Below are 20,548 nucleotides of genomic sequence, written 5' to 3'. Positions count from 1 at the left end.
GAAAAACGGAAGAAAAGAAAAACAAAACACACAAATAGTTAGATATATAGCTAAGACCGTATAAATCCCCGGCAACGGCGCCAAAAATTGATCGGATCCACGCCTGCACTACTATTGAGTAGCGAGGATGGTCGATGCAGTTTTACCCAACAAGGTCGGGAACGAATCCACAAGGAGTTAATTGATTTGGAATTAGGTTTATATCTAAGTCTAGATGCGTGTTTTGTTCCTAATTACGCTTCCACACATTTTGGTTTTGATTCTACTTCTAATTCTATTCTATTGTATGCAATGATTAAAGCTAAGTACAATATTTTTTATGTTGGTTTTCAAGTGTTTAAAAGGACTAGGGTAGTGACTTCCACATGGATGGACATCTAATGGGTAGTAAGAATCTAAGACAAGCTTGATTAATTTGGGATCGTGATATAGCTATCTCACCCAAGTACTCACTCTATACCTCTCGATAGTTTGAGTGATTTTGCCCAATTTGGCTTTCTCAAGTCCAAATGGGTATTCATGCAAGTCACGTGATATTAGCTCAAGTCGGGTATTACTATATCTAGGTTTAACTCTTTAATTGGGGCTATCAATTTCTTGAGTTCACCCCAATTCCTTATTAGCCTAGTTTTCCTAGACTTAGTATCTCTTTCTCAAGAAGAGACTAAGTCATAAAGGCATGAATAAGTGTTTACAACCACTAATTCTACAATTCTAGCAAGAACTAGGCTAAATATCACTAACCCATAAATATTCAAACCCTAAAATTCAGTACCCATCAAACACCCACCCTAGGGTTGGGTCACAACCCTAGCTATGGGTCTAACTAATCATAAAAATAGCAGAAATCAAAGATGAAAAGAAGATAAAATTCATAATACTAGATTAAAAGATGAAAATCTAATGTTAAAAGGTGAATCTAATACAAAGTTGCCCAAAAGGGAAGTTCCAGCCGTCTCACGTGCTCAGCAAATACACAACATAACCTAAAAATGACAAAAATTTCTATTTATACTAAGCTGAAATTTCGGACAAAAATACCCACGTGGAGGTTACGCGGCCGCGTAATTCTGACTGCGGCCGCACTCCTGCTTTAGCGGCCACGTAATTCTAATCGCGGTCTGCGTTCTTCACTTCTGGATCTGGGTTTCACGGTCGCGTAGGAGACTTTGGCGGCCAAATAATCTTGATGCGGACCGCACTTCTTGTTTTTGCTTAAAATGTAAGCTCTCTGAACTTCAGCAACCGCGGTCCGTGTAATTCCAATCGCGGCCGCGCAGGGACTTTCGCAGCCGCACCTTTTTGACGCGGTCCGCATTCATGTTTTAGCCCAAAAATCCATCTCTCTGAATCTTCCTTTCGCGAACCTCGAAATCGTGCTCGCGGCTGCACAATATTTGTGCAGTCCGTGTTTCACATCTTTTGGCCCATGCTTGATTTTTGTTCAAGTTTTGACTCCTTTATGAGTTGATTATGACTCATTTGGCTTATTTTGAATAATCCCTGCAAGCAAGCATATTACATTAGTTTCTGGGAATACCTTCACGCAATTTTGGCCCTAAACACAAGTAAAAAAGAGCAAATAAAGGTTAAAATACCTACTTATCACGAAGCCACCCTTGTTCGGTTGACCGCCCTAAAGCAACGGATCAAGAAATATTACAACCGAAAGGCCAACCTTCGACACTTCAGTGTTTGGGACTTAGTATTAAGGAAGGTCACACTAAGCACCCAAAACCCGAACGAAGGAAAGCTGGTGCCGAACTGGGAAGGACCATATAAAATTATCGAAATCACCGGAAAGAGATCCTACAAACTTGGAACAATGAACGGCGAGCAACTACCGAACAACTAGAATATAACTCACCTGAAACGATATTATTTCTAAGGTACGACCCCATTCGTTTCTTTTATTTACATTTTGAACTAATGCTTGCAGGTAACCAACAAGGAGCGACATAAATTTTTTAGGCCTGAAAGCACGCGTTGCACTCTTTTTCCCTTAAATCGATTTTGTCCCAAATGGGTTTTCCGACAAAGTTTTTAACGAGATAACAGTGGATCATTCTAACTTAGAATTGAAGGCCGGTCATGAATCGGTATCAAAGATAACATCAACAGTATCTGAGGCTTCTCTATATGATCAACTTCGAATACTGGAGGGCATTGCCCTCGGGTATCGACTTTAGAAAGGAAAGAAAATTCGTGATTGAATGGTCTCGGCTCGATCGATAGGATTTATTGTAAGGGGCAAACGGTTAAATGAACCGTTCTCGCATAGATAGGATTTACTCGAGCCCTGACACGAAACTTGTACACATGTATAACTATTATGAAGCAGAGCCACCTTAATCCGAGTTTCTTAAGCTTTAAAAATTTCCTTACATTTCTTAAGGAATTCCCTATATTTGATCCCCTAAAGGTATCAAGCCCAAGAGCCACCCTAATCCGAGTTCGAATAATCACTCTCACTCGGGGACTACCGTCTGAAAACAAACTCGGACGGTCCGTGCTATCGGAGCTCGGGGACACAAGACCTATTAGGCAATGCCCGGATTTTTAAGGCTACAGCCATCCCCACTCAGGGACTGTTATCTTAGACAAGTCCGGATAACTCGGGGTAACAAGCCCACTGGGCAATACCCGAACTAAAAAGGCTATGGCCATATTAAAATGGCTTGGAGACATCCGAGGCCCGTAAGAAAAACAACAAGGCCTTAAAATTTCTTAACCGGTTCTAAAGGCTACCCTCGACAAACTATAAATCTAAGTACGTTGGGGGAAAATTTCTGTTACACCGAACCCCTACTATGCCTTAACCCAAATAATGTTAAAGGCAAGGCTTGTTCGAACCTCCAAATATAACCTAACTATTTAATGCTAAGGCATTTTAATCTTTGCGAATATATATAATAAAGCAAAGGAAAAATCTCAGAAATTGTTGAAGGGAAAAATGTTTTATATACATATCAAAAGATTTTTACAAAGGCCAAAACGGCCTCGATACAAATTTTTACAAAGGCCAAACGGCCTCATAAAAAAAAAATACGAAGATAAAAAACAAGGGAAAAATGTACAAGCCATTTTAAACGACCTAGTCTTCACCGGGGTCTGCCTCATCACCAGGACCTTCGGGGTCTCCTCTGCCCTCAGACTCACCCAGATCCTCAGAATCTTCATCATCCTTAGGATAAGTCAACTTCTTAGCCTCGGCATCGAGCACCTTGGCACTCTCAATTTCGGCCGATAAGTCGAAATCTCGAGCATGCATTTCCTCGAGGATCTCCCTTCGAGATTGCTGCTTCGTGTGCTCGGCAATAGCCATTGCTCGATCCTGGGCTGCCTCAGCATCGGCCTTATATTGGGCCACACTCTCATTGACATCGACTTTAACCACCTTGGCCACCTACTTTGCCATTTCAAGCTCCTTGGGCAAAGTTCCTCAATCGAAGACGACTGAATTTAGCTGCGACTGGAGCTCATCGATCTTTTTGGTCTGCACCAAGGCTTTTTCCTTTGTAGCCCGAAGCTGGACCTCAGCCAAATCCAATTATGCCCGAGCAGTTTCCTTTTCTGAGGCCAAGCGGTCCATTTTGCTCTTCCATTCTTCGGCCTCGACCTTTAGCACATCCATCTCTGCCCGTAGCTGATCAATCCGATCAAGATTCTGCAGGACCTGCAGGTTCGGAGCGTTAGTCACCGAGTCTAGCTCGTCGTCACTAACCTCAAAGACTTTTACCTTTTCTACCAAGTTGGCGTGCTCTTTCCGAGCCGCCTCTAGCTCGACTTGGAGGTTCTTAACCTCCCCCTCACATTGCTCGCTGAGAAGTTTGTAAGCATCCCTCTTCTCAGTGAGCCCTCAAATCTCGGCCTCATATTGGTTTAACTCTTCCCGATATCGGAGAAAAGTCTCGTGGTGAAGCACCGAGGCCTACAAACACAAAGAAAAAAAGTTACGATTATTTATGAATTAATCTATTATTTACGAATTAATCTAGGTATAGAATAGAAGTCATCAAGAGGCATCCGAAGTTACCCGGTTTAACACATGTTGTGCTTCGTTGAACAGGCAGAGGGCGTCCACCCCGTTCATCTTGGCTTGATCCTCTTCAATCACCAGGCACCGAAGATAACTGGCAACCCCTACTAGGGAAGAGAGGACCTGGGCATCCTCCGGAATAGACATGATGACCGACCGCTTCCGCTGAGGATTTGCACTCGGAGCTAGGAACCGGTTGACTAGTTTCAGACTTGAAGAAGGCCCACTGGTTCCCGAAGACGGAATCTTCCTTGGCACCGGTAAGTCACCCAACCCGGTGACATCCTTCATGGCGGTATAGTCTAAGCCATAAAAAAGTTGTGAAAGGGGTCTGCCGCCCCTTGGGGCCCATCGCTGGGGCGTCCTTTCAGCATCTGAGCCTCGTTGATCTTGGAATCAGTAAACGAAGGCGACTTAGAGAGATCTATCACTCCAAGTACGTCCTTCGGGGCATTGTCCTATGCCCGAGAAGCACCGGCCATGGCTCCTTGTCAGCCTCCCTATCTTGGGGCAAAACGGCCTCGCCCCTCTCTGGTTCAGAGGCCTCGGCCACTGCCTAGCCCCTCTCTGGTTCAGAGGCCTCGGCCACTGCCTCTTCATTTGCCCCCTGAATTGAGGCAATTAAGTGCCGCCTCTCTCTGGTTCAGAGGCCCCTTGCCCTTCGAGCTGCGACGGCAGTCGGGCCACTAGATAAAACTCTTCTTCTTCTTCGGACTCGTCCCTCAGCTGGTGGAGTGAGTCCAATGGAAGCGCTCGGGCGCTAGTGCTTTCTTTGGATTTGCGCACCAGCCTCCTCCTCGGTTTTTTCTTCTCCGAGCTTGGAGAACTCGGAACCCTTTTTTGCTTCTTCTCCTCACCCTGTCTCCAGAGCAGGGGACTCAGCGGGGCAATCCACGTCACTGGATGGAGACCTCATTGTGATATCCTTGGAAAAACCTGCAAAGAAAAAAAGAAACGAGTAAGAACTCAGCAGCACGAAGGAGACCCAAGTGTTGTCCACTCAAGAAAGGTATCTCACCACGAGAACGGGCCTCCCACTGGCCCTTCGAAAGTTTGCGCTATGCGCGCTCAGAATATGGCTTTTGAGACATAATGCCCTCGACCCACTCCTTGAGTCGAGGGACTGCATTCAAGACCCGAGCAATAGCTGCACCACCACCAAACACCGATAAGAAAGAGGGAAAAGAGAGTAAAATAAAATCTTGGAAAAATGAAACTTTACTTACGTTTGTGTTCCACTTCTTGGGGAACGAAATGTACTCTGCTGGGATCAGGTCCGAGGTCCTCACTCAGACAAAACAACCTAGCCAACCTAGATCCCGATCTTCATCGAAGCTCGAGAGCGAAACTTTACTAGCCCGGCATGCAAGTTTAATCAGTCCCCCCGAAAGAGTCGGGACTGTATAGACGTATAAGGTGGTCGACGGTGAACGAGGATCCATCGATCTTACTCACGAAGAACCAGAGAAGAATGATGATCCTCCAAAATGAAGGGTGAATCTGACCCAGGCACACCTCGTACCTTTTGCAGAAGTCGATGATGAACGAGTCCAACGGGCCTAGCGTAAAGGGATAAGTGTAAATACTTAAGTATCCCTCGACATGGGTGGTGATATCTTCATCGGGCCCGGGAACCACCATGTCCTTCCCAACCCAGTTGCAATCCTTTTTTACCGTGGGGAGAATATCTTCGGTTATCGAGCAGATGTACCTCGAGACCTTCTCACACCGGCCCGGTACGGATGAAGGTTTTTCAACCTTAAAATCAGTGGTTACCGAGCACCCACTAAGGATGAACGTGCTCAGAAGGGGTTCCGCCGCTTGTTCCTCAACGACGGTACGTGGGACGGTCTCCTCGGCGGCCGACCTTGATGTGGAAGTAGTTTTCTTTTGGGGAACGGTTCTTGAGATCTTCGCCATTTCTTTCAAAATAGAGGGAAATATGAGAAAAAGAGAAAGTTATAGCAGTGTGCTTGATGATTTGGGGTGGAAACAAACAAAGTTCTCACAAATGATCTCAAGAAATCAGAATACAAATGATAGAAGGTTTGCATGTAAAGTTTGAATGAAGGAAGAATAGGGGAAATATGAAGTCTCAATTGCAATTAAATCCATCGCTTTGTGTCAAGTTAATTCACGTATCCTTAGAACCACATACAAATTTAATTGTTATCCGATTTTGAGGGTAAACACTATTCATTTTAATCTGTTTTAAAAGATAACAAATTTTTTAAAATCTTTAATTTCAAAAATTGTTACTTCACTTTTGCTGACATACTCTTTTAATTGTAGTGTTGTACGCATAATGTTTCACAAAGGGTGTCGATATTGAAGAAATAAAAAGATTTATTGTAACAATATCATCATAATTAAAAGTAAGTCAAATATATTAATGTAATTGTAACAAAAATAAAAACAAAAAACAAAACTTGAATAGATGAAGAAAAAAACTCGAAAAGAATATAAATCCTACTTCTAGTTAGTTTTATTTTATATTTCTTAATTTGATTGGACATGGCGTTCAACAATGTAAAAAAGACTTTTGAGTCTTTTAATTTTAAATTAAATTTGTGCACAACATATAAAAAATATACTTTAAATATTGTGATTTTAAATATATAATTAAAAATTAATAATAATATTAATTAAAAATTTAACAAATATAGAAAATAATATATTTTAAATAAATTAAAAAGAAGTAAAATACATATATTGAAATGATATTACTACCAGTATTTAAGAGTAGTTGATTAATTTGAAGTAAAACGTAAAATTTAAAACTGGAATAACCACAATTATACTGATAAAATTGAAGATAACTAAGGTAAAAAACAAAATAACAGTGATAATAAAATTAAAAAATAAAATAATAGTAATAACAATCTGATAAGGAGAAAATGGAAGAGAGATAAGGTGCTCTAAAGAATGAGAAGAAAAGCCGATTTATTAAGTGATGAATTTTATGACGAGAAATTAGGTGTGGATAACAATTTGCAACTGGTGGGGACCAGTCACCAGTCATGTCGACTGAGCAACTTGTCTTTCCCACAAAACATGTAAGCACGTGGGAATTTATATAAAAGGGATAAGGTCTATAAGCGTTAATCTGTGGAGGAATAGACAATCACATTAAAAGAAATATAAAAAACAATTTAGTGACGAGGTATTAAAAACAAGGGATCTAATATACTTTATCCGTTCCCAATTTATGTAATGATGTGACTGGATATAAAATTTAATGAAAAAACCTTTAAATGGTCTAAAGTAAGGAATTTTTTTTATGATTATAAATTATATCATTAAAGATAATTAATACTTTCTCCGGTTCACTTTAAGTAATTTTTTATATTTGTTTTTTTGATCCATATTATTTGATTTTTGAGATATCACGAAGGAATTAACTTCTTTATTTTAAAGTTGCATTTGTAGTAAAGAGTCTAGGAGTAGTTTGTTATATATTTAGTGAGCAAATTAATGTTAATATGATCAATTTTATTGTTAATTAATACTAAAAAGTAAATTCCTTAATATGTGTGAAAAGAATTAAAAAATTATTTAAAGTGGACCGAAGGGAGTAACCTTAAACTTAAATATAAAAGTATATCTTGATTTTTAGGAAAAGAGGAAAGAATGTCACTTAAAATGAGGCAAAACGAATCACATTATAACTAATCACATCATAATCTATATATTTATATTATTAAAAGTAGAGGAAAAAGTCTTCTCCTTAAGCCAAGTGACAACCTAGAAAAAAGTCACGTGGCATAAGTAACTAATAATTAGTTATTTAGTTAATAATTAGTTATTGACTATTATTTTTGAATTTAAATATTTATAAAATAATAAAATAAAATATTTTATAATAAAAAAACAAAAATTAAAAAAAATACTGTCTCAAATTGAAGAGTAGTTTCAATTTGGAGTTTTAAAATTATTTTAAAATAAAAAACTAAAATTACAAAAAATAAAAAACTGCCAATTTAAAATTTCTTTGTTTTTTAATAATTTTTCTTTTTCTTTTTAAAAATAAAAAGTTTATTTATTCAGAAAATATTATTGAAAATAATAGAATAAAATATAAAATAAACAAATATGTATTTTCTATTATATTATAAAAATAAAATAGCATACAAAAATTTAAATAAAGTAATATGCTAATAAATAATTTTAATTTTGACCGCGCATCGCGCGGGTACGACTATTAGTTTATTTTAAAACCCAACGACCCCTTACCGTAATATTAACCAGATCGATTCAGTTAGGTCTAGACTCTAGAGTTACTCATATGTAAAGTTTTCAAATTGACAGCCTGTGTTGGCCAAATTTTGTTTTTTTGGGCAAAAATTGATTTTTGTTTTTAAAGTTAAGGTGTTTGGTCAAGCACTTAGAAGCAGGGGTGTTAAAAAAAACCCGAAAAATCAAACCAAACCGAAAATCGAACCAAATCGATCAAAAAAATCGATACTTTTTAGGTTTGGTTTAGTTTTGATTTTGAATTTTAAAAACCGTTCAAATTTGGTTTGGTTTTGGTTTTAATAAAAAAAATAACCAAATAAACCGAACCAAACCGACTATAAAAGTAGCTATTTAAATTTATTATTACACCTATATATATATATATATATATATATATGTATGTATATTTTTATATAAAGTTTCTAAAATTGAATGGTACATATTAGTTATTTGTATTTTTAGTCTAGTTCTTTACTATTATATTATTCTAATTCTTTGTCTTTACATTTTAGTTTGATTGGTAGTTTTCTTTTGCTAAGTACAAAAATTTATTTCATGTTAAAAATAATCGATATTTAATTGAGTACTTAAATTAATCATCACTATTTGATTCAATTATCATCAATATATCTTGGTAAATGATAGATTTCTCAAAGAGTAATTGATTTGATAGTGTTACGTTGAAAATGTGCTCGCCGGAATATGCGTTTGGTAGTGTCTCATATTTAAGAAAAAAATCGATAAATAACCGAAAAAACTGAAAAATCGACAAAAAACGAATCGATAAAAAACCGACTTACTTGGTTTGAGTATTTTTTTATAGGAAAAAATCGACCCAAACCGAACCATGAACATACTTAGAAGAACGACAGTGTTTTTGAGTAGAAACAAAAGTTGTTATAGCTACTTTTGAGAAAATACACTTAGAAGTAATTTTTAAAAATTTCACCAAATACTAATTACTATTCAAAAGTATTTACAAATTAATTAGTCAAACACAAACTATATCTCACCAACAATATTTTTTTTGAAATAAGTTGATATTAGAAGTTTGGACAAACAGGCTATGAATCAGCTTGTATATGTGTTTGAATTTTTGTCAGATTGAGCTCACTCCAGTTTCTATCAACATGGATTTAAGCCCAGAGTTCGATTTTGTAAAATTCCTTTGAACATTATTTTTCAATATTTCGTTATTTAAGACGTGATAGAATATCCAATCAATGAAGAAAGAACACTTTGATTTCAATATAATGGAAAAAGAAGGATCGGTATTAAAACTTGTAGGAACTCTTGTGTTATTAAATATTTGTGTCAAGTGATGAACTTTCAAAAAATGCTAGAGTGTAGACTTAGGAATACTAGAAGAGTAACAAAGAACCAACTTGATTTTAGAAGAACGATTGTATTTTTGCTAAGAAAATTAATTAAAATTTATTGCGAAAGGAAGAAATATTTATACACAATGTTTATTGACCTTGAAAAAGAATAAGATAGAGTATAAAAAACGATACGTTGAAGGGTATGAAAAAGAAAGATATCATCAGGGGCGAAGCCATATTTTTTTAAGGTGGTCAAATGATCACCCTTCGTCGAAAAATTACACTATGTATATAGGTAAAATTTAAGTTTTAAATGTATATAATATATATTGAATACCTTTTGTCGGAATTTTTTTTCACTTCTTTCAGTTTGAACACTCAGGGAAATTCCTGGCTTCGCCACTGGATATCTTACGTATCAAGGAGTCCTTACTAATGTAATAATAATAGCCAAAAACTACGAAGGAACTTCTCTTAAGGGTGAGTTTACACCAAGAATAGATTATGCCCATATGCATTTACCCTAATTATGGATAAATTAACACGAATCAAAAGAAGGCAAAAGACTCTCAAAAGAAAAGTTCATTGCATAACCATACGTAATGCGAACCATATGAAACCGATACATTTACTTAATTTACTCTATCTTCCTTTTTTTATTTTCGTTTAATTTATTTTGAATGAGAATTGGTGGGACCAAATTCTATTATGGTACAATAACTAATAAAACCCTGTGCTTAGGCCTCTTAACTAAAATTTATGATCTTTTCAAATTGGCTATTAATCAACGTAAATTCGAGAAATCCATAATTTTGTGCAAACCAAACACACACACATATAACCTTTTCAGTAATTAAAAAACAATAATTTAACTAATTCGAATTCGCAGGATGAATTTAATTTAAATCAAGATAAAACCCTTTATACAGGAATTCCTCCATTTTCAATTTGCGGTGCTCATACTGTCATACCACTGCTTGTTAGTCTAAGCTTAGTGGTGGCAAAATAGATAAAGAAAATAGTTATCCATCTATATTATCCAAAAAAAAATGAGTTGGATAATAAATATTTGAAATAGGTTAAATATGGATAACATCAATATTGTCCACGTAACAAATGTATAACTAATGAGTTTAACTTTTACATTTGCAAAGACTCGAATTGAGGGTTCATTGAAAGACTAAAAATTTCTCCAAAAGTGATCATATTCAAGAAATCATGAATAATGAATTCAAGTCAGAAATGATTGGCTATGCCGATGCAGGTTATTTTCCTGATCCACATAAAGCCCGATCTCAAACAGGCTATTTGTTTACATATGGAGGTACAACTATATCATGGCGTTCAAAGAAACAAACAATAGCTGCCACATCTTCAAATCATGCAGAGATAATAGCCATTCATGAAGCTAGTCAGGAATGTGTTTGGTTGAGATCAATGACTCAGCATATTCAGTAAATGTATGGTTTTATTATGAAAAAGATAATCCAACTACACTATATGAAGACAATGCTTCTTGCATTGCTCAACTGGAAGGAGGATATATCAAAGGAGACAGAACAAAGCACATTTCACCAAAGTTCTTTTCACACATGATCTTCAACAAAATGATGAAATTAATGTTCAACAGATTCGTTCATGTGAATTTGGCTGTTCTATTCACTAAGGCATTGCCAACGTCAACATTTGAGAAGTTGAGATAGAAGATTGGAATGCGGCGTCTTTGAAAAATAAATTGATATTTTCATGAGGGGGAGTAAGATACGCGCTGTACTCTTTTTCCCTTAACCTAGATTTTGTCCCACGAGGTTTTCCTGATAAGGTTTTTAACGAGGCAAAAAATAAAGCGTATTACAGATATGTATACTCTTTTTCCTTCACTAAGATTTTTTCCCACAGGGTTTTTCTTAATAAAGTTTTAACGAGGCATATTATCTATTTTTGGACATCCAAGAAGGAGTGTTGTAAAACCTATAGTAATTGTGGATGTCCACTACTCCCACAACTTTTACCCCTGATGTAAATAACCTCCCACTACTCATCACTATTATGATTGTAACTCTCACACCTCCATAACCTCTCCCTATGATCTTCCTCCATGATCTCAATTGTTAATGTCATGTTTAAGACAATCCTTTTGTAACCTTCTATGTAATAGTATAAATACAGGCATGAAATGTGATATGGGATACACTTGAACACTTGATGAAATAAGAAAGTTATCTCTTCTCTTATTCTACTTATCTTCTTGTTTTATATTGTTACTTTGAGCTACATTTCTTAAGACGTTATTAGCACGAAGTTGAGCTCTTTTCGTTGTTCAGGTATATTTGTTCATTTTGTTTTCTTCGTTGTATATTTTGATTTCATGATTAGTGTCTTTAACATGCAGTTTTATAATTTTTCACATCTCTAGATATGTGTAAAAATAAATAATTCTATGTTTCCTTATTTTAAGTTATTTGCATGATTGTCATGTGAAAGTTGCTAATTTTCATGTTAATAGAATTAATTGATAGAAGAATACTTGTTTTATGTTGTTCGACAATTGAAATTTTGTTAAAATTAGAAGATATTTTTGTTCTAGTTAACATCAAAGATATACTAATAATTTAAAGGAAAAAATAGTATTCTTTTCTATGGAATTATCACTTTACTGTATATAGATCACAAATTTGATATTATGTCAATTTTTAAGATTCTTTACGCTATTATACTAACGATTTCTAATTATTTATCTTCTTTGATAATTTTTACTATGTCGAATTTGTCAAAACTTAAGTTTGTGGCACTTGACATTTCTGGAAAGAATTATCTATCATGGGTTCTCGATGCAGAGATTCACTTAGCCGCTAAAGGCCTTGGTGACACCATTACTCAGGGTAATGAGGCATCAAGCCAGGACAACGCGAAGGCCATGATTTTCTTTCGTCATCATTTGGATGAAGGTTTGAAGGTTTAATATTTGATAGTGAAAGATCCCACTTGAATTGTGGATTGGCTTGAAGGAAAGGTATGATCACCTTAAGGCTACGGTATTGTCAAGGGCTCGATATGAGTGAATGTACTTACGGTTGCAAGATTTTAAGACCGTAAGTGAGTATAACTCTGTTGTATTCGAATAACTTCCCAATTGATTTATGTGGGGATGTTATGAATGGTGAGGATTTATTGAAAAAGACTCTTACGTCTTTTCATGCCTCAAATATGGTATTACAGCAGCAATACCGTGAATGGGGTTTTAAAAAGTATTCTGAATTGATCTCATGCCTTCTGGTGACTGAGCAATATAATACCCTTTTGCTGAAAATCCATGAATCCTGTCCCACAAGGTCAGCTCAACTTCCTGAAGCGAATATGGTAGTGAGACGTGATAAGTCTGGAAAAAGACAGAATAATTATCATGGCCATATGAATGTAAGTGGAAAGAGACGATATAATAATCGTAATCGTGGTGGTCATGGCAAACGAGAGAACAATATGGGTTCTCAAAACAATCCTTCAAGAGGCAAAAACGGTAATTGCCACCGCTGTGGCATGAAAGGTCATTGGAAAATTGAATGCCGTGCACCTGAGCATTTTGTTAGGCTTTATCAAAACTCCATCAAAAGAAAGGCAAATAATGTTGGAGCATCTTCTGCTATTACCCCAATGGAGTCTCAATTGACCTTTAAAAATAATTTTGAGGCAGGATCTTCAAACAAAAATGATGACAATGCCGAGGCAAATCTTGCTTTGAATGATGATGATTTTGAAGGCCTTGATGATCTTACTCATTTGGAAGTTGAAGACTTCTTTGGAGATCAAAACTAAAGTTTAATCATTTTACTGGAAAATGCAATTATGTTGTTATTTTTATTTTCAGTATTTTTTGTCTCGTTCTAAAGTTGTTTTTATTTTCAAGTAGTACTTAAGTTGTTGTTGGTGCTGTTAGTTTTTGCGTATTTCTCATGGTGTACTTATATTTTTTTATGAAGAAAATAAAATTCTCCAGTCTTCAATTGGATCCAAGATGAGTAATGAAGATTTATGCCTTTTGGATAGTGCTACAACTCACACAATATTAAGAGAAAAGAAAATTTTCTCTTATTTGGTTATGAAAAAGACCTATGTTAATACAATATCTGGTAGTACAAAGTTAATTGAGGGCTCTGGAAGAGCGACCTTATTACTACCTGGAGGAATAATATTAACTATTAATAATGCATTGTATTGTAGTAAGTCTCAAAGAAACTTGTTGAGTTTCAAAGCTATTCGCCAAAATGGCTACCATGTTGAGACCTCTAACGAAGGAAAGGTTGAATACCTTTATATTACTACAATAAAAGTGGGAAAAAAATATGTGCACGAAAAATTGCCTGCATTTTGTTCTGGGTTGTACCACACAAACATTGGTGTGATTGAATCACATGCCATAGTAAGCAAAAGCGTTGCTACTTCTAATGATTTTATCATTTGGCATAACTGGTTGGGCCATCTCGGTTTTAACATGATGCGCAAAATAATAGAGAATTCAAATGGGCACACATTGAGGAACAAGAAGATTCTTCAATTTAAAGAATTCTCTTGTGCTGCTTGTTCTCAAGGAAAATTTGTTATTAAACCACCAACAACTAAAGTTGGGATTGAATCCCCTGCATTTCTGGAATGTATACATGGTGATATATGTGGGCCTATACACCCTCCATATGGACCATTCAAGTATTTTATGGTCTTGATAAACGCATCTACAAGATGGTCACATTTGTGCTTATTGTCAACTCGTAATATGACATTTGCGAGATTGTTGGTCTAAATAATAAGGTTAAGAGCACAATTTCCAGATTATGCAATTAAGACAATTCGTCTTGATAATGCTGGTTAATTTACATCTCAGGCCTTTACTGATTATTGTATGGTCACTAGAATAAAAGTTGAGCATCCGGTTGCTCATGTTCATACTCAAAGTGGTCTAGCAGAATCATTAATTAAATGCCTCTAATTAATAGCTAGACCATTGCTAATGAGGACAAAGCTTCCCCTTTCAGTGTGGGGAAATGCTATTTTGCATCCAGCAACACTTGTGTGCATAAGGCCAACCAGTTATCATGAAGTTTCCCCATTACAATTGGCTTTTGGTCAGGAGCCAAATATTTCCCATCTAAGAATTTTTGGATGTGCGTGTTTCAATTGCTCCACCACAACGCATAAATATGGGTCCCCAAATAAGGTTGGGAGTATATGTTGGTTATGAATCTCCTTCTATTATTAAATATCTAGAGCCTATGATAGGAGATTTATTTACAACCAGATTTGCTGATTGTCATTTTGATGAATCAGGTTTTTCAACATTAGGGGGAGAAAATAAACAGCTGGAAAAAGAGATAGATTGGAACGTATTATATCTATCTCATTTGGATCCTCGTACAAATCAATGTGAACAAGAAGTTCAAAAGATCATTTATATGCAAAATATTGCAAATCAATTGCCAGATGCATTTACTAACCTTCCACGGGTTACTAAATCGCATATTCCAACTGTAAATGATCCAATTTGAGTTGATGTCTCAGCTGGACAGTATGATAATGCAAATGAGTTTAGTCCACGCCTTAAACGTGGTAGACCAATCAGTTCCAAGGATAAGAATCCCTGAAAAAGGAAAGGAGAAAATGATCAAGTTGATCATAACATGGAGGCAATTGCTCAAGAGGAGCATAAAGACATAATAATTGATAAGACCTCACATGAAGTTCTAGTACCTGAAAATGATGAAAATGAGGAGATCTCAATAAGTTATGTCTCTACGGGAGAAAGGTGGAATCGAAATAATGTTGTTGTTGACAATAATTTTGCATATAACATTGCAGTTGAAGTAATGCAACAAGATGAGGATCTTGAGCCAAAATATGTCGATGAATGTAGATAGAGAAATGATTGGCCAAAATGAAAAAAATACAATGCAAGCGAAATTGGCTTCACTCGAAAAACGTAAAGTTTTCAGACCAATAGTCTGAACGCCTGAAGGTGTCAAGCTAGTGGGGAACTAATGGGTTTTTGTGCGAAAACGAAATGAGAAAGGTGAAGTCGTAAGATATAAAGCACGACTTATGGCACAAGGATTTTCGCAAAGGCCTGACATTGATTATATGGAGACATATTCTCCTGTGGTATATGCAATTACCTTCAGGTATCTAATAAATCTGGCAGTCCATGAAAAGCTTGATATGTGGTTGATGGATGTTGTCATAGCCTACTTATATGGCTCACTGGACAATGAAATATTTATGAAAATCTCTGAAGGATTTAAAGTTCCTAAAGCACATAAAAGTTCAAGGGAAACTTGTTTAATAAAGCTTCAGAAATTCTTATACGGATTGAAGCAATCAGGGAGGATGTGGTACAATCGTCTTAGCGAGTATTTGCTAAAGGAAGGGTACAAAAATGATCCTATTTGCCCTTGTGTCTTTATTAAGAGGCATGGATCTGAATTTGTCATCATAGCTGTATATGCTGATGACTTGAATATCATTGGAACTTCTAAAGAGCTTCCAAAGGTTGTAGAGTGTTTGAAGAAAGAATTTGAAATGAAAGATCTTGGTAAGACAAAATTTTATCTTGGCCTACAAATTGAACATGTAACAAATGGAATTTTTGTATATCAATCAACATACACTGAAGAGGTTTTAAAGCGATTTTACATGGATAATGCACATCCATTGAGTACCCCAATGGTTGTGAGATTGCTTGACATAAATAAAGATACATTTGGGCCTTGAGAAAATGATAAAGAGCTTGTTGGTAATGAAACTCCATATCTTAGTGCAATTGGGGCATTGATATATCTTGCCAACAATACCCGACCAGATATAGCTTTTGCAGTAAGCTTATTAGCAAGATTCAGCTCCTCCCCAACAAAAAGACATTGGAATAGTGTTAAACATATATTTAGATATCTTCGGGGAACTATAGATATGGGATTGCTTTATTCTAATGAATTCAAGTCAGAAATGATTGGCTATGCCGATGTAGGTTATTTTCCTGATCCACATAAAGCCCGATCTCAAATAGGCTATTTGTTTACATATGGAGGTACAACTATATCATGGAGTTCAAAGAAACAAACAATAGCTGTCACATCTTCAAATCATGTTGAGATAATAGCCATTCATGAAGCTAGTCAGGAATGTGTTTGGTTGAGATCAATGACTCAGCATATTCAGTAAATGTATGGTTTTATTATGAAAAAGATAATCCAACTACACTATATGAAGACAATGCTTCTTGCATTGCTCAACTGGAAGGAGGATATATCAAAGGAGACAGAACAAAGCACATTTCACCAAAGTTCTTTTCACACATGATCTTCAACAAAATGATGAAATTAATGTTCAACAGATTCGTTCATGTGAATTTGGCTGTTCTATTCACTAAGGCATTGCCAATGTCAACATTTGAGAAGTTGAGATAGAAGATTGGAATGCAGCGTCTTTGAAAAATAAATTGATATTTTCATGAGAGGGAATAAGATACGCGCTGTACTCTTTTTCCCTTAACCTAGATTTTGTCCCACGGGGTTTTCCTGGTAAGGTTTTTTACGAGGAAAAAAATAAAGCGTATTACAGATATGTATACTCTTTTTCCTTCACTAAGATTTTTTCCCACATGGTTTTTCTAAGTAAAGTTTTAACGAGGCATATTATCTATTTTTGGACATCCAAGGGGGAGTGTTGTAAAACCTATAGTAATTGTGGATGTCCACTACTCCCACAACTTTCACCCATGATGTAAATAACCTCCCACTACTCATCACTATTATGATTGTAACTCTCACACCTCCATAACTCCTCTCCAGGATCTTCCCCTATGATCTCAATTGTTAATGTCATGTTTAAGACAATCCTTTTGTAACCTTCTATGTAATAGTATAAATAAAGGCATGAAATGTGATATGAGATACACTTGAACACTTGATGAAATTAGAAAGTTATCTCTTCTTCTCTTATTCTACTTATCTTCTTGTTTTATATTGTTACTTTGAGCTACATTTCTTAAGATCTAATACTAAATGATCTTATTTTTGTTGTTTCATTAGTTTGTTAACATAATTCTAAATATTGTAGAAAATATAGCATAAAGGTATTCAAATATTTGTCACCTAACCTAGCACGCGGACAGTCACCTAGTTTAATAGTGTATCTTCATTAAATTTATGCGAAGGAATAGGTAAATTTACTAAAAAAGCATTTTAAGCTTTTTGAAGGTTAAATATGCTTATTCGGTTATCACAAGAATTGGATCATAAATTTATTGATACGTGTATATTTTACCATGTGAGCCTAGAAATTATAAGGATCCAATCAGCTATTTTAAGTTCTAGAGCCACATTCCCCTATTTGTGTTTTTTCGTGATTTATACATCGTTACGGTCCCGAGAGGTTCGGGAGTGATTTGGAGCACTTAGTCCCTAACTATAGGCTTTAAGTTAAGAGAATTGACCAAAGTCAACATTTTGGGTACACGACCTCGGATTCATGATTTGAATGTTACGATAGGTTTATATGATAATTTTGAACATGTACGTATATTACAATTAGGAGACAAGGGGCTCAAGCGTGATCCAACACTATTGCATAGAAATTAGCAGGTTAAGGTTTACAAGTTTAACTTGAGAGTTGACTTGTGTTGTGGCATTTCCTTTTCGTGTTTTGATCCGTTGGGTAACGACCCGACCGGTCGTTTCGAGAGTTATAGCCCCGTTTCCCTCATTTCTGTTTCTTTTGTACTTTATAGCTGTATTATGTCTTACCGGGTTGGTTGGTTCGGGTCCGTAGTGGTTTTGGAGTGAATGGAGACACTTAGTCTCTTAATTGGAAGCTTAAGTTGGAAAATGTCGACCGGATGTCGACTTGTGGGAAAATGACCTCGGATTTGAATTTTTATGGTTACGTTAGCTCCGTTAGGTGATTTTGAACTTAGGAGCGCGTCCAAAATGTGATTTGGAGGTCCGTAATAGAATTAGGCTTGAATTGGCGAAAGTTAAAATTTTGGTAATTTTGGCCGGTAGTGGAATTTTGATATCGGGGTCGGATTGGATTTCCGGAAGTTGGAGTAGGTTCGTGATGTCATTTTTGACTTGTGTGTAAAATTTGAGGTCAATCGGATGTGGTTTGATAAGTTTCGGCGTCGTTGTGGAATTCGTAAGTTTAGAAGTTCTTTAGACTTGAATCCGGGTGTAATTTGGTTTTTTGATGTTATTTTTAGGGATTCAAAGGTTAGACTAAGTTTGTATCTAGTTATAGTACTTGTTAGTATAATTGGTTGAGGTCCTAGAGGCCTCGGGGTGATTTTGGGTGGTTAACGGTTTGATGGGAGTTGAGGAATTGCAGCTGAAGCTGCTGCTACTGGTGTAATCGCACCTGCGGAGTGGGAATCGCAGGTGCGAGCCTGCAAAAGCAAAGGAGGAGCCGCAATGCGGCTAAGAAGGATCTAGGCAAATGTAATGACCCGGCCGATCTTTTCGAGAATTTAAGTCCCGTCCGGTGGCATAAGGCCCTGAGCAGCTTCATATTATGTGTATTGACTTGCGTGCGTGGTTGAATTCGGTTACCGGATGTTTCAGAGTGATTTGGGACACTTAGTCCCTAAAAGGGAAGCTTAAGTCTTAGGATTTTGACCGTAGTCCGAACTATGTGAAGACGACTCAGGAATGGAGTTTTGTCGGTTCCATTAGCTCCGTTGGGTGATTTTGGACTTAGGAGCGTGTCTGGACTGTAAATCCGAGGTCTGTAGCTGATTGAGGCTTGAAATGGTGAAAGTCGATTTTTTGGAGATTTGGACCGGAAGTGGACTTTTTGATATTGGGGTCGGAATACGATTCCGAGAGTTGGAACAGTTCCGTTATGTTATTTGGGACTTGACTACAAAATTTGACGTCATTCCGGGTTGATTTGATAGGTTTTGGAACGGGTTTTAGAAGTTGAAAGATTTGAAAATTTATAAGTTCGATTCATGGTGCGAAGCGTAGTTTCAACATTAGTTGATGTGATTTGAGGGATCGACTAAGTTCGTATGATGTTTTAGGATTGGTTGGTATGTTTGGTTGGGGTCCCGGGGGCCTCGGGTGAGTTTCTGGTGCTTAACGGATTAAAAGTTTGATTTGTGTTACTGCTAAGTTTTCAGGCTTCTGGTATTTTCGCACCTGCGGTGAAGAAACTGCAGGTGCGGGAGCGCACGTGCGGAGAGGCAAGCATAGAAGCGGAAAAATGGAAGAATGCCAGGGGTCGCAGGTGCGAGGAAAATTCTGCATCTGCGATGCCCGCAGATGCGAAGATTGAGGGGCAGGTGCGAGAAGAGCTGGACTTGACAGTTTCCGCAGGTGCGGAGAATTTGTGCGCATCAGCGGCTCCGCAGAAGTGGAGTTTGGCGCGCAGAAGCGAGAGGAAGTGCATGTGCGGTTTGGCCGTGAGCACCTGCGGTCGCGCAGATACGACTGATTATGTCGCAGGTGCGGTCATGCCTGGGCAGAAAAGTGAAATTCGAGGGTTTGATTTCATTCTTCGTTTTTGGACTTGAGAGCTCGAAATTTGGCGATTTTTTGAGGTATTTTTAGAGGAAGCTTTGGGGTAGTGATTCCTAACTCATTTTTGGTTGTATTCCATTAATCTATAGTTCTTTTGTCCATTTAGTTTCGGATTTTTGGGGTTGAAATTGTGAAAAATTAGAAGAACTTCTTCAATAAAGATTTCGAGTTTTGGAAGGAGATTTGTGGTCGGATTTGAGAAATTCTTATATGGTTGGACTCGTGAGTGAATGGGTGTTCATATTTTGTGATTTTTACCCGATTCCGAGACATGGGCCCGGGTCGACCTTTTAGGGCGAATTTCGGAATTTTTGTTAAAATATTGATTTCATTGATTAGATGAGTCTATTATTGTTGTATTCATGATATGCAATTGTGTTTGGTTAGATTTG

At 36.7% G+C, this 20,548-nt stretch overlaps 1 protein-coding gene across 1 annotated transcript; it reads left to right on the top strand.

Moving 5' to 3' along the window:
• The first annotated feature begins 12,355 nt into the window (after window positions 1-12,355).
• LOC104105320 (uncharacterized) lies at window positions 12,356-13,410 on the top strand. Its single transcript, XM_009613583.1, has 2 exons — window positions 12,356-12,553; window positions 12,817-13,410. The coding sequence occupies exons 1-2, from the start codon at window positions 12,356-12,358 to the stop codon at window positions 13,408-13,410; spliced, it is 792 nt and encodes a 263-aa protein (XP_009611878.1).
• Window positions 13,411-20,548: the final 7,138 nt, after the last annotated feature.

The sequence above is a fragment of the Nicotiana tomentosiformis genome, chromosome 11 (assembly GCF_000390325.3).
Source record: "Nicotiana tomentosiformis chromosome 11, ASM39032v3, whole genome shotgun sequence".
Taxonomy (NCBI): Eukaryota; Viridiplantae; Streptophyta; class Magnoliopsida; order Solanales; family Solanaceae; genus Nicotiana; species Nicotiana tomentosiformis.
The sequence above is the reverse complement of the archived record's forward strand: the minus strand, read 5'-3'. Positions and strand labels throughout refer to the sequence as shown.